This window comes from Salmo salar, chromosome 15 (genome assembly GCF_965601325.2).
Source record: "Salmo salar chromosome 15, fSalSal1, whole genome shotgun sequence".
Lineage (NCBI taxonomy): Eukaryota > Metazoa > Chordata > Actinopteri > Salmoniformes > Salmonidae > Salmo > Salmo salar.
Genome location: NC_138305.1, coordinates 111,999,971 through 112,012,500, shown reverse-complemented (window position 1 = coordinate 112,012,500; position 12,530 = coordinate 111,999,971). Strand labels below are relative to the sequence as shown.

Sequence of the window (12,530 nt, the reverse complement as noted above, 5' to 3'; positions counted from 1 at the left end):
GGTGGGACGTAGTTGTGAGCATGTGGGTCTGGGCAGGTGGGACGTAGTTGTGAGCATGTGGGTCTGGGCAGGTGGGACGTAGTTGTGAGCATGTGGGTCTGGGCAGGTGGGAGTAGTTGTGAGCATGTGGGTCTGGGCAGGTGGGATGTAGTTGTGAGCATGTGGGTCTGGGCAGGTGGGATGTAGTTGTGAGCATGTGGGTCTGGGCAGGTGGGATGTAGTTGTGAGCATGTGGGTCTGGGCAGGTGGGATGTAGTTGTGAGCATGTGGGTCTGGGCAGGTGGGATGTAGTTGTGAGCATGTGGGTCTGGGCAGGTGGGATGTAGTTGTGAGCATGTGGGTCTGGGCAGGTGGGATGTAGTTGTGAGCATGTGGGTCTGGGCAGGTGGGATGTAGTTGTGAGCATGTGGGTCTGGGCAGGTGGGATGTAGTTGTGAGCATGTGGGTCTGGGCAGGTGGGATGTAGTTGTGAGCATGTGGGTCTGGGCAGGTGGGATGTAGTTGTGAGCATGTGGGTCTGGGCAGGTGGGATGTAGTTGTGAGCATGTGGGTCTGGGCAGGTGGGATGTAGTTGTGAGCATGTGGGTCTGGGCAGGTGGGATGTAGTTGTGAGCATGTGGGTCTGGGCAGGTGGGATGTAGTTGTGAGCATGTGGGTCTGGGCAGGTGGGATGTAGTTGTGAGCATGTGGGTCTGGGCAGGTGGAATGTAGTTGTGAGCATGTGGGTCTGGGTAGGTGGGATGTAGTTGTGAGCATGTGGGTCTGGGTAGGTGGGATGTAGTTGTGAGCATGTGGGTCTGGGCAGGTGGGATGTAGTTGTGAGCATGTGGGTCTGGGCAGGTGGGATGTAGTTGTGAGCATGTGGGTCTGGGCAGGTGGGATGTAGTTGTGAGCATGTGGGTCTGGGCAGGTGGGATGTAGTTGTGAGCATGTGGGTCTGGGCAGGTGGGATGTAGTTGTGAGCATGTGGGTCTGGGCAGGTGGGATGTAGTTGTGAGCATGTGGGTCTGGGCAGGTGGGATGTAGTTGTGAGCATGTGGGTCTGGGCAGGTGGGATGTAGTTGTGAGCATGTGGGTCTGGGCAGGTGGGATGTAGTTGTGAGCATGTGGGTCTGGGCAGGTGGGATGTAGTTGTGAGCATGTGGGTCTGGGCAGGTGGGATGTAGTTGTGAGCATGTGGGTCTGGGCAGGTGGGATGTAGTTGTGAGCATGTGGGTCTGGGCAGGTGGGATGTAGTTGTGAGCATGTGGGTCTGGGCAGGTGGGATGTAGTTGTGAGCATGTGGGTCTGGGTAGGTGGGATGTAGTTGTCGTTTGTATGTGCAGGTTCCTGAGGCTATATGACTGCGCCATCAACTCGTTCAGTTAGCAGACATCACTTGCTGCTTTTTTATATATATATATATATATATATATATATTTATTTATTTCAGTCAACACATATTTTAAGAATATAAAATAAAATGTTTGTTTCTCAGAATAAAAACCTTACTAAAACTGTTGTTACACTGTAAGTAATAAGCTACAGGTCCAGTTAAAGCTTCTTCTGACAAAGTAGAAAGAAACATTGTTTTAAAAGTGTATTTTTTCACGTGTGGGTACAGGACAGAGGAAGAGCAATTTTTACACAATTGTTCTAAATTGAATCACTTTCCTCATCCTCATTCAGTTAATTCAATTTCAATTTTCAAGTCACAATTATCCGTTTCTATTTAGGTTTATGTCGCCCATTCATTCATTGTCAGTTAGACACATTAGCGCCTTGGTACCATAAAGCATAATCAGTGCTCTAACTCCCCCTTGTGGTGGTCTGGAGCTATGAAGTAGTGACGCAGGGTACTGTACTAAACTACAAATTACCCCTTAAATCCCACAGCATAATCTCAAAACTTTTAGGTGATCAACCACTGTAGACCGCCCAAGCCTACATTACACACACACATGTTGTTGTTATGGTCTTCTTCCCTTCACATTTCTCACTGTCATTCATGAATGAGAATTCCTCAAGTTTTATCGGTGAATGCTGCATCTGCATTCCAACCATTTCATGGGGATATACATTAAGATGGTGTTGAGTTATACAGGTGTTGTATCGAGCTAGCCTACCTGAAGTAGTTTTACAGCTACGTTGCTAACAGACTGTAGCATAGCCTACCTGAATGAGTTTTAGAGCTACGTTGCTAACAGACTGTAGCATAGCCTACCTGAATGAGTTTTAGAGCTACGTTGCTAACAGACTGTAGCATAGCCTACCCGAATGAGTTTTAGAGCTACGTTGCTAACAGACTGTAGCATAGCCTACCCGAATGAGTTTTAGAGCTACGTTGCTAACAGACTGTAGCATAGCCTACCCGAATGAGTTTTAGAGCTACGTTGCTAACAGACTGTAGCATAGTCTACCCGAATGAGTTTTAGAGCTACGTTGCTAACAGACTGTAGCATAGCATACCGGAATGAGTTTTAGAGCTAAGTTGCTAACGGACTGTAGCATAGCATACCGGAATGAGTTTTAGAGCTACGTTGCTAACAGACTGTAGCATAGTCTACCCGAATGAGTTTTAGAGCTACGTTGCTAACAGACTGTAGCATAGCCTACCTGAATGAGTTTTAGAGCTACGTTGCTAACAGACTGAATGAGTTTTAGAGCTACGTTGCTAACAGACTGTAGCATAGCCTACCTGAATGAGTTTTAGAGCTACGTTGCTAACAGACTGTAGCATAGCCTACCTGAATGAGTTTTAGAGCTACGTTGCTAACAGACTGTAGCATAGCCTGCCTGAAGGAGTTTTAGAGCTACGTTGCTAACAGACTGTAGCATAGCCGACCTGAAGGAGTTTTAGAGCTACGTTGCTAACAGACTGTAGCATAGCCTGCCTGAAGGAGTTTTAGAGCTACGTTGCTAACAGACTGTAGCATAGCCGATCCTGAAGGAGTTTTAGAGCTACGTTGCTAACAGACTGTAGCATAGCCGACCTGAAGGAGTTTTAGAGCTACGTTGCTAACAGACTGTAGCATAGCCGACCTAAAGGAGTTTTAGAGCTACGTTGCTAACAGAATGCAGCATAGCCTACCTAAAGGAGTTTTAGAGCTACGTTGCTAACAGACTGTAGCATAGCCGACCTAAAGGAGTTTTAGAGCTACGTTGCTAACAGACTGTAGCATAGCCGACCTAAAGGAGTTTTAGAGCTACGTTAGCTCTCTGCCACACGAGAGATAAATGTGCGTTATGTTTATTTTTAGTAATTTTTTTGTCTGACAGCTATACTGTGCTATTATATTCACTCTGTTACATAGAAGACTATCATTATGTGATCTCAGCTTTTATATAACTTTATTAAAACGAGCACCATTCACCAGAGTAGCCTGCCCTCTACTGCCTAAAGTAGAGAAGAAGCTTCGGAATCGGGGGGGGTCTGATCTGCAGCCACTCTGTTCAGAGTTAGCTGGCTAAGTCCTTGATCCTGCTTTGTAGTATAACCCCTCTGAGAAAGATAAGCCAGTCTTACTGAGCAGACTATCCTGGCTTGTTAAATACAAAAGAATTGAAAAAAAAAAATTAAGTAATTAAAAAGGACTCACCATCTTTGTCATTGGCTGTTTTCAGCTGCTGAATCCTCTCACCGTAGGAGCCTGGCCTATGGGAAGTTACTTCCACTGACTCTACCTGTCCATGTCTACCTGTACAAGTTGGTTTCTCTGTGTCCATTTCTCTGTGTCCATTCAGCACAATATTTGATCCACTCCACTGTTGGGTCCACTGGGTTACCAGGGAAAGGTGCTGAGGGGGAGGGGAGGTGATTGGGTCCAGATCCACATCCGGCCTACGGATCACTACTACCTTCCTGTGCCCCTCTGGGGTTTGTAGTCCTAATTGAGAGCGCTGGTTCTTGGTCGGGCTCGGCGGTTGTAGTCCTGACTGAAGGAGCTGGTTCTTGGTCGGGCTCGGCGGTTGTAGTCCTGACTGAAGGAGCTGGTTCTTGGTCGGGCTCGGCGGTTGTAGTCCTGACTGAAGGAGCTGGTTCTTGGTCGGGCTCGGCGGTTGTAGTCCTGACTGAAGGAGCTGGTTCTTGGTCGGGCTCGGCGGTTGTAGTCCTGACTGAAGGAGCTGGTTCTTGGTCGGGCTCGGCGGTTGTAGTCCTGACTGAAGGAGCTGGTTCTTGGTCGGGCTCGGCGGTTGTAGTCCTGACTGAAGGAGCTGGTTTTTGGTCGGGCTGAGAGGCAGGAGAGACTGAGACAGATGAGCGATTACAACGTCTCGGCTTGAAGAGGCCACAGAACTGAGTCTCTGTGGGGAGATCTGCTCCAGACGGAGAGAAGGGGAGCCACTAGCCAGGGATGCCTTAGGGGTGGCAGGGAGGCTGTTGTGGATAACAACAGTGGGGGACTGTGTGATGTGCGGGAAACTGGCCTGACTCTGTTGGGTGCGCTGGGGAGTTCCAGGGAGGCCATCAGAGGTGTGGTTCCGGTCCAGGTCTGGAGTGCCTGTCCTGGAGGTGCTCGTACTAGAGGAATGAACTTCCTCCAAGTGGTTCAAACGCTGTGGTGAGGAAATAAATGTAAATATTTATATATATCTTTTTTTTTACATAACTACTGAGTACATACACAGCAATATCGGAGGTGGAAACCAGGGTCAATCACTAGGAACCAATCAGAAGCAAGCGGGTTGAAAACAGGGACGGCTCTTCCTTCTTCACTAATGAATAAGACCCATGGCACCAGGAAGTAAGGCACCAGGAAGTAAGGCACCAGGAATAATAATGGCACCAGGAAGTAAGGCACCAGGAATAATAATGGCACCAGGAAGTAAGGCACCAGGAAGTAAGGCACCAGGAATAATAATGGCACCAGGAAGTAAGGCACCAGGAAGTAAGGCACCAGGAAGTAAGGCACCAGGAATAATAACGGCACCAGGAAGTAAGGCACCAGGAATAATAACGGCACCAGGAAGTAAAGAAATGTTTTACCTTCAACCTGCTCTTCTCATCCAAGAAGAGTCCCGACTGGAAGTCAAAACGAGAGATGTCCACGCCACCACGGAGGTATTTGGTCAGTTCAACCTTAGAATATAGAATATAACTTTATTGACCATCCAAGGGAAGACAACGTTATTTAGCATCAATGTAAAACATCACATACAGATCATACACATGCAGCCTACGGCCGGTCTCCTTACTTCAAAACCACATGTATTTATTTTACAAGCTGTATTTTACACAACACAGGTTTTTAAAGGACCAGAGTTTAAAATCAGTTTATCGGTCGCATACACAGTTTTGTGGAGAAGTTATGGCAGGTGTAGAAAAAATGCTTATGTTTCTAGCTCCAACAGTGTAGCAATATCTATTAATATAATAACTATACACACAGAATCCAAAAATTGTAGAAGAAATTTAAATAAGCAATTGAGATATCGTAATGAGTTAGGAATATAAACATAGGTGGTTCGAGTCCTGAATGCTGATTGGCTGACAGACGTGGTATATCAGCCTTGTGTACCACGTGTATGACAAAACACTTACCAAAATTGGTAGACAGTTTGTAATAGCGATTAGGCACTTTGGGGGTTTGTGGTATATGGCCAATATACCATGGCTAATGGCAGCGTCCAATGCACTCTGCGTTGCGTCGTGCAATAAGAACAGCACTTAGACGTGGTATATCGGCCATATACACACACACCCTCATGCTTTATCGCTATTATAAACTGGTTACCAACGTAATTAGAACAGTAAAAAAAAAAAAAAAAAAAATGTTTGTCATACCCGTGGTATACGATCTGATTTACCACAGCTTTCAGCGTTCAGGAAGTCGAACCACATTAGGAACACCTGCTCTTTCCATGACATAGACTGACCAGGTGAAAGCTATGATCCTTTATCGGATGTCAACCTGTTAAAATCCACTTCCAAAACATTCATTCATAAAATGACTGCTAGAGCCTTTCTTGCTGTAGAAGTGTTTAGAAAATGTTCACCTTGCTTCTCATGCGGTCCCCACACGGACTGCAGTAGTACGTATCCCACTTCCTCTTAGCGGGCAGGGTGGTTGAGCGCCGGAACACCACTTTGCGTTTCCAGCCCGGTCCTAAAGCGGAGCAATCTTCCCAGTCGTCGTCAGCCTGTACCGGAACCTTCCACCTCCACTTTCGCTTAGGATCCGGTCTGGACAAAGGATAAAGTACAGGACACTAGTCTATATCCTGTTTCTGTAGAGAGACAGCTTGATGTACCAGTATACCCCCTGGACAGGACACTAGTCTATATCCTGTTTCTGTAGAGAGACAGCTTGATGTACCAGTACACCCCCTGGACAGAACACTAGTCTATCTCCTGTTTCTGTAGAGAGACAGCTTGATGTACCAGGACACCCCCTGGACAGGACACTAGTCTATATCCTGTTTCTGTAGTGAGACAGCTTGATGTACCAGTACACCCCCTGGACAGGACACTAGTCTATATCCTGTTTCTGTAGTGAGACAGCTTGATGTACCAGTACACCCCCTGGACAGGACACTAGTCTATATCCTGTTTCTGTAGAGAGACAGCTTGATGTACCAGGACACCCCCTGGACAGGACACTAGTCTATATCCTGTTTCTGTAGAGAGGCAGCTTGATGTACCAGGACACCCCCTGGACAGGACACTAGTCTATATCCTGTTTCTGTAGGGAGACAGCTTGATGTACCAGTACACCCCCTGGACAGGACACTAGTCTATATCCTGTTTCTGTAGAGAGACAGCTTGATGTACCAGGACACCCCCTGGACAGGACACTAGTCTATATCCTGTTTCTGTAGGGAGACAGCTTGATGTACCAGTACACCCCCTGGACAGGACACTAGTCTATATCATGTTTCTGTAGGGAGACAGCTTGATGTACCAGTATACCCCCTGGACAGAACACTAGTCTATATCCTGTTTCTGTAGTGAGACAGCTTGATGTACCAGTACACCCCCTGGACAGGACACTAGTCTATATCCTGTTTCTGTAGTGAGACAGCTTGATGTACCAGGACACCCCCTGGACAGGACACTAGTCTATATCCTGTTTCTGTAGAGAGACAGCTTGATGTACCAGTACACCCCCTGGACAGGACACTAGTCTATATCCTGTTTCTGTAGAGAGACAGCTTGATGTACCAGTATACCCCCTGGACAGGACACTAGTCTATATCATGTTTCTGTAGTGAGACAGCTTGATGTACCAGTACACCCCCTGGACAGGACACTAGTCTATATCATGTTTCTGTAGTGAGACAGCTTGATGTACCAGTACACCCCCTGGACAGGACACTAGTCTATATCATGTTTCTGTAGTGAGACAGCTTGATGTACAGGACACCCCCTGGACAGGACACTAGTCTATCTCCTGTTTCTGTAGAGAGACAGCTTGATGTACAGGACACCCCCTGGACAGGACACTAGTCTATCCCCTGTTTCTGTAGTGAGACAGCTTGATGGACAGGACACTAGTCTATCTCCTGTTTCTGTAGAGAGACAGCTTGATGTACCAGGACACTAGTCCATCACAGGGCCAAGCTCTGCTAAGAGACATTCATTCCATTTTATTTGAACAGAAAAAGTACCAAGCTGTCAGGTTGTGGAGGACATAGTACGCTCGGGTTAATGAGACAACTGTTCTAAAAACCAAAAGGAAGTTGCAGAATGCAGACACTTAACAAATGTAACCATAATAAAACATTTAAAAAAACAATGATCATTTTACATTTCAGTCATTTAGTAGAAGCGCTTATCCAGAGCATTTAGTGGGGAGAAACAACTAATGTACCAGTCATTACAAGTAGCCACTATCAGCTAAATCAATTACCAGGAAGATCCAAGTGTGAGTTTAGAAATAAATTCCATACCTCCGTTCATTGTCACGCCCCTCCATCTCTTCCTCGTTGTCAAAGTCGTCCTCCCCCAGGGGCTCAGACCAGGCTCCAGGCGGCCCATCAACACACCCCTCTCCCTCCCTTGTCCCCTGGGCCAAAACCAGTCGGTCACTGGAGACCGTGTGCATCTGGACCTCTGCTCCTAGAGGAAGCATGTCGCTCTCCAGCTGGATCAGCGCCTCTTCGCCACGGGTCTGTCACGTTACAGCACATGGAGATAGAAAATGTACAACGGATATGATTGTCTTGGCAGATAGAAAAGAAGAAAAAAAAATGGTGTCAACTCTAGTAAACTGTTCATGAGGATGTAATACCGCAACACATTCAGATAGAAATGTGGCGTAGAACAAATATGATTGTCTCAAATTAGGAAAACGCTAAGCATAGCTAAAAACCGGCATGTCGCAGGTACGTGGGAATAATTTGATTTTTTATTATTAAAAAATAAATACTTCTAGCTGAATAAACTGAGATGGTGCCAAGAGTGTGAAATGTATACAACGTAATTTCTATGTAAATTACTGTAAATTGTTTAAGATAAGTGTCTGCTAAATGGCATATGTTGATATAATAATACTTCTCTTTAAAGTTGCAATTGTCTGTTGGATAAAATAAGGAACTGGGGTGAGCTCTGTCTGTTTTGTTCAAAAACGTCTTTCAGATTACTGAAAAAAACACACCACCTTCCTCACCTCTTCTTCAGCCACGGCCTGGTCTCCCTGATTGGCTCCCTCTCCGAGGTCTGGAGCCTGATTGGCTGCGTGGCTCAGGGGTGTGTCCTCCTCCAGAGCAATGTGTCGTGCCACCATCCTACCCTCTACCGTGTCTCTCCTCAGGATGAGCGGTTTAGGGCGCTTCCTGTCCATGTCGGATTGAATGTAATCTAGTTAGGTCCTACTCACCGTTTATCATCCATGTTCAGTAACATTACCGACTCACAGCAAACACAGGTCGTCCTCTGTTCTCGCCTTGTAGCCTTACGACATATGAAGGTCTATACACAAAGTCTCTACTGTCTCCATCTTGGTATTTGCGGTGGTAAGGGTTTGGGTGGGGTCAGCTGATGTTTGGAACACTCTGAAATAAAGGAACAAAAAAATGTCAGTCGGTATGATTATTATAATATAGAAAAGAGCGAGGTAACGAATGAACAATTCTGAAATTATATATATATATATATATATATATATATATATATATATATATATATATATATATATATATATATATATATATATATATAACCTACATTCAAAATCTCAACTATTGCAACGATTGCAAGGACTAAACATGTAATATACTGGTAATATACTGGTAATATACTGGTAATATACTGGCAACTAACATGCAAGGCAACGCGTAACATAGAAACAACAAGAAACCATGGATATTGGCTATATTAAAACCACCAATCTGGAGCTTGGCGTTTCACCCATGTGGGTTTCCAAGGCGACATGCTGGTGCCTTGGCGATATGTTTAGCACCAGAGAAGAAGAAGAAGGAAAAAAAATGTGGTTTCCATGGTGATCACAGCGCACTGATCGAGGGCGGGCCGGCAGAACCCCCCAACAAAAAACAAAAATAAACGGCACCATCTGCAGAAATGCAGCAGTATAATAAAACGCAACGCTGATGCCACTTTTCAAGATAACAGAACCGGAGTGGCATATAGACCTAATGGATCATTTATAAGAAGCTTATTAGGAACAATTATCAGGGAGAGGGTGGGAAATGGCTCGGTAAAGTAATACCTACATTATTAAAGCCTACACCTGCAGAGTTAGAATATTACAGGCCTTTGGCGTACTAGCGGTTCTGGGGGGGGGGGCAGTGCCCCTGTGACAACAGTTTTGGACCCCCTTGTTGCCCCCCCCCCCTAAATGTGGAGTATAAAATAATTTTTACAAAACAAATTTTTTGCTATCGTTCTTTTTTTACATCCGTTATTAGACAGTGGCAACGATGATGAACATGGTATTTTGCCTGCTAATGTCTGCTAATGCAGTGAAGAAAACGATATGACAACAATAACGTCTAATGTAACTGGCCCCCCTCTAACAGTACAACTGGCCCCAGCTTGGCCCCCCCCCAAGTTGAAATGGTCTAGAACCGCCACTGCTTTTAAACTCTTGAAGTTTAAACCCTGCCCATGTTTTAAATCCAACCAATCGCCTAGCGGCTTAAATTAATCAAATCAGTCATATTGACTAATTAAACTACACAACTCACAAGGAACCCCACATCGCCCTGCACGAGATTTAAACACAGTGCTAGCAGGGTGGAAACCGACTGCTATATTTGGTCAAAAGGCATTAGTCAACATGCTTTGCAGAATAGGTCGTATGGTGTCTGTTCACAACACTGATAATCAATTCAGTCTTGGCCTATATCAAACGTTCTCTAGGCCTCCAAAGCAAGAGGCGAACCTTCTGGCATTATAAACGGTCAAATTAAAAATCTAACATTTATTTTGGGGAGCGTTTATTTTTTTCTTTTGAGGGGGAGGGAGGCCCGCCCGCCCTACCTATAGAATAGTAGGGGAAACACTGAATCAATGACTGCAGCACTGCTGTTCTCAAATCACAATGAAAGCACAGCCCCTTGTATACAGGAGTGTGGTTGGTTGTCTTACCTAGCTACATATGAATGCACTTAGTCCCTCTGGATATGTGTGTCTGATAAATGTCCCCAAAAAATGTAAATAGATCTGAGGGGGAAAAAAAAAACTCAATATCATCATGAAAATATGTTTGGGATTATTGTAATAATATTATCTGGTAGGCTAATTAAGACTGACTAGGTGTCAGATGTTCTCATCAACCTGTAGTTGATGAATGGGCCCATCTGCAAGTTCTTGTTAGTTAATAAACAGTATCTTGCCTTGTCAAACTCAAAACACACTGTAGTTAGTTAGTTAGTTAGTTAGAAACAGCTGGCCGTGCTACTAGCTAACTGCAGCAATGAAATCACAACAACTTCCTCTGATTGTAGTGTTGTTTTGAACGTGTGATACATAGCTAGTGACCCAAACAGCTGTTATCTACCCTACTCTAAAAACAACAACAGGACACATGGCTTGGTTGTTGCTAGTCATTTAACATGGGTAGGAATGCATCGAAAGCACTGCAGTAAACAAACAAACAACAAAACCACTTTGGTGTTTCATCCGCCATGATTCAGCCTGGGTCGCTCGTCTGATCCCCAAACAACAAGGGGATGTATTCATTACATAGAGTCTGTTGCATAACGTTTCTTCCAAAACGCTCTTCAACGTGACGTAAAAAGCTGTCGGGTGTTTAAAACGGAAGTTGTAGTTTTGGGATTTGTAGTTCACTTTTATGGTTTCCACGCGTTGCCGTCCCCATCTGAACAGTCTGCGAAGTGCTCTTCTCTGAAGTGAAGACAGCGGCGTGGGGTTCCTTCAACCTCTTCCAGACGTTTATTATCATTATTATTATTATTATTATTTGTATTATTATATTTTTTTAAGGAGACACGACTGAACTACAACTTCTTTTTTGAGAACAAAACGGAACTCGGAAAAGTGTTTTTGAAGTAACGTTTCTGTTCCACGGACAAAAACGTTTTGCAGCAGAATGAACGTAATGAATATACCCTTGAAGTCGTTTTCTAGGACCCTCTCCTCTGCTGTTCACTCCCCCCTCTCTCCCTGCACGGCTCCATGGTTTTCCCTTCGGCGCTACTACTGAACAAGAACTGCTCATTGCAGGAGAACTCAGATGTATTTCGTTCTCATGTTATAATCATTCTGTTTGGGAAAAACTCCATTCGTGATTTTTTTTTGTCAGCTATGTAGCGCCAATCTTTGTTACTGATTTGCAACGTTGCAACAGATGTAAACAAACCCGCTAAATGGACAGAAATTCGTTGAAATACTCACACAGCAAAGCTTCTTCCATCGCGGCCGAAATCACGTCCGATCGTCTTCCTGTTCTCGTTGGGTTTTTCTCCTTTCTTTCAGGGACTAATGTGTTGGACTGGGCATGTGCAGAACGAGCGGGAAGGGACGGCGATCGGCAACATCATTAAATATTCTTAAAAATAAATAAATTAAAAGTATCGGCCAATTTGTAATCGAGTCCAACTTTGAATGGTGACCGAGTTATGTGCACTATGACCAGTGCATCATGGGACTTAATGTCTCTCTGAATATTATAAATGTTGTGACCTTTAGTGAAAAAGATGGCAGAGGATCACGAACATTTTAGACTAAATAAGACTAATGCCCTGATAAGACTCATTAGCCTACCCTATGATCATACATTGCTACCCCTTCCCTTCTACACAAAGCCCTTTGAGGGTCGGTGAGAATGTTATTAAATGGTGTTGAACTGTGAATAGTATATATATTGGGGGGGGGGGGGGAGGGGTCAACCTCATGAATGGAATCTGACCTATATCATTTATGTTATTGTTATTATTATCTGGTATGATAATTGATTTGTACATTTTACATTTTAGTCATGTTATCCAGAGCGACTTACAGTTTGTGCATTCATTGTAAGATAGCTCGGTGAGACAACCACATATCGCAGTCATAATTTTTCCTCAATGTAGCTATCAACAAAGTCAACAAAACTGACTAGGAACAAACTGATTTTAGATCTTGAAAA

The 12,530-nt window shown here is 44.6% G+C and overlaps 1 protein-coding gene across 5 annotated transcripts in view; it reads right to left on the bottom strand.

The window, feature by feature from the left end:
* The window catches only part of mbd1a (methyl-CpG binding domain protein 1a), a 49,351-nt gene extending 37,411 nt beyond the window's left edge, over positions 1-11,940 (bottom strand). For 3 of the 5 annotated variants that reach the window (XM_045696543.2, XM_045696550.2, XM_045696546.2), the window contains exons 1-6: positions 11,798-11,940; positions 8,580-8,973; positions 7,870-8,090; positions 5,977-6,163; positions 4,967-5,059; positions 3,579-4,536 (exon numbers count right to left, since the gene is read on the bottom strand). In XM_045696543.2, coding sequence (XP_045552499.1) covers positions 3,579-4,536; positions 4,967-5,059; positions 5,977-6,163; positions 7,870-8,090; positions 8,580-8,762 — 1,642 coding nt within the window. In that variant the 5' untranslated portion in view covers positions 8,763-8,973; positions 11,798-11,940. The remainder of the gene's footprint in view (positions 1-3,578; positions 4,537-4,966; positions 5,060-5,976; positions 6,164-7,869; positions 8,091-8,579; positions 8,974-11,797) is intronic. The other 2 variants (XM_045696551.2, XM_045696547.2) reach the window with 2 other exon arrangements.
* Between the last annotated feature and the right edge of the window lie 590 nt (positions 11,941-12,530).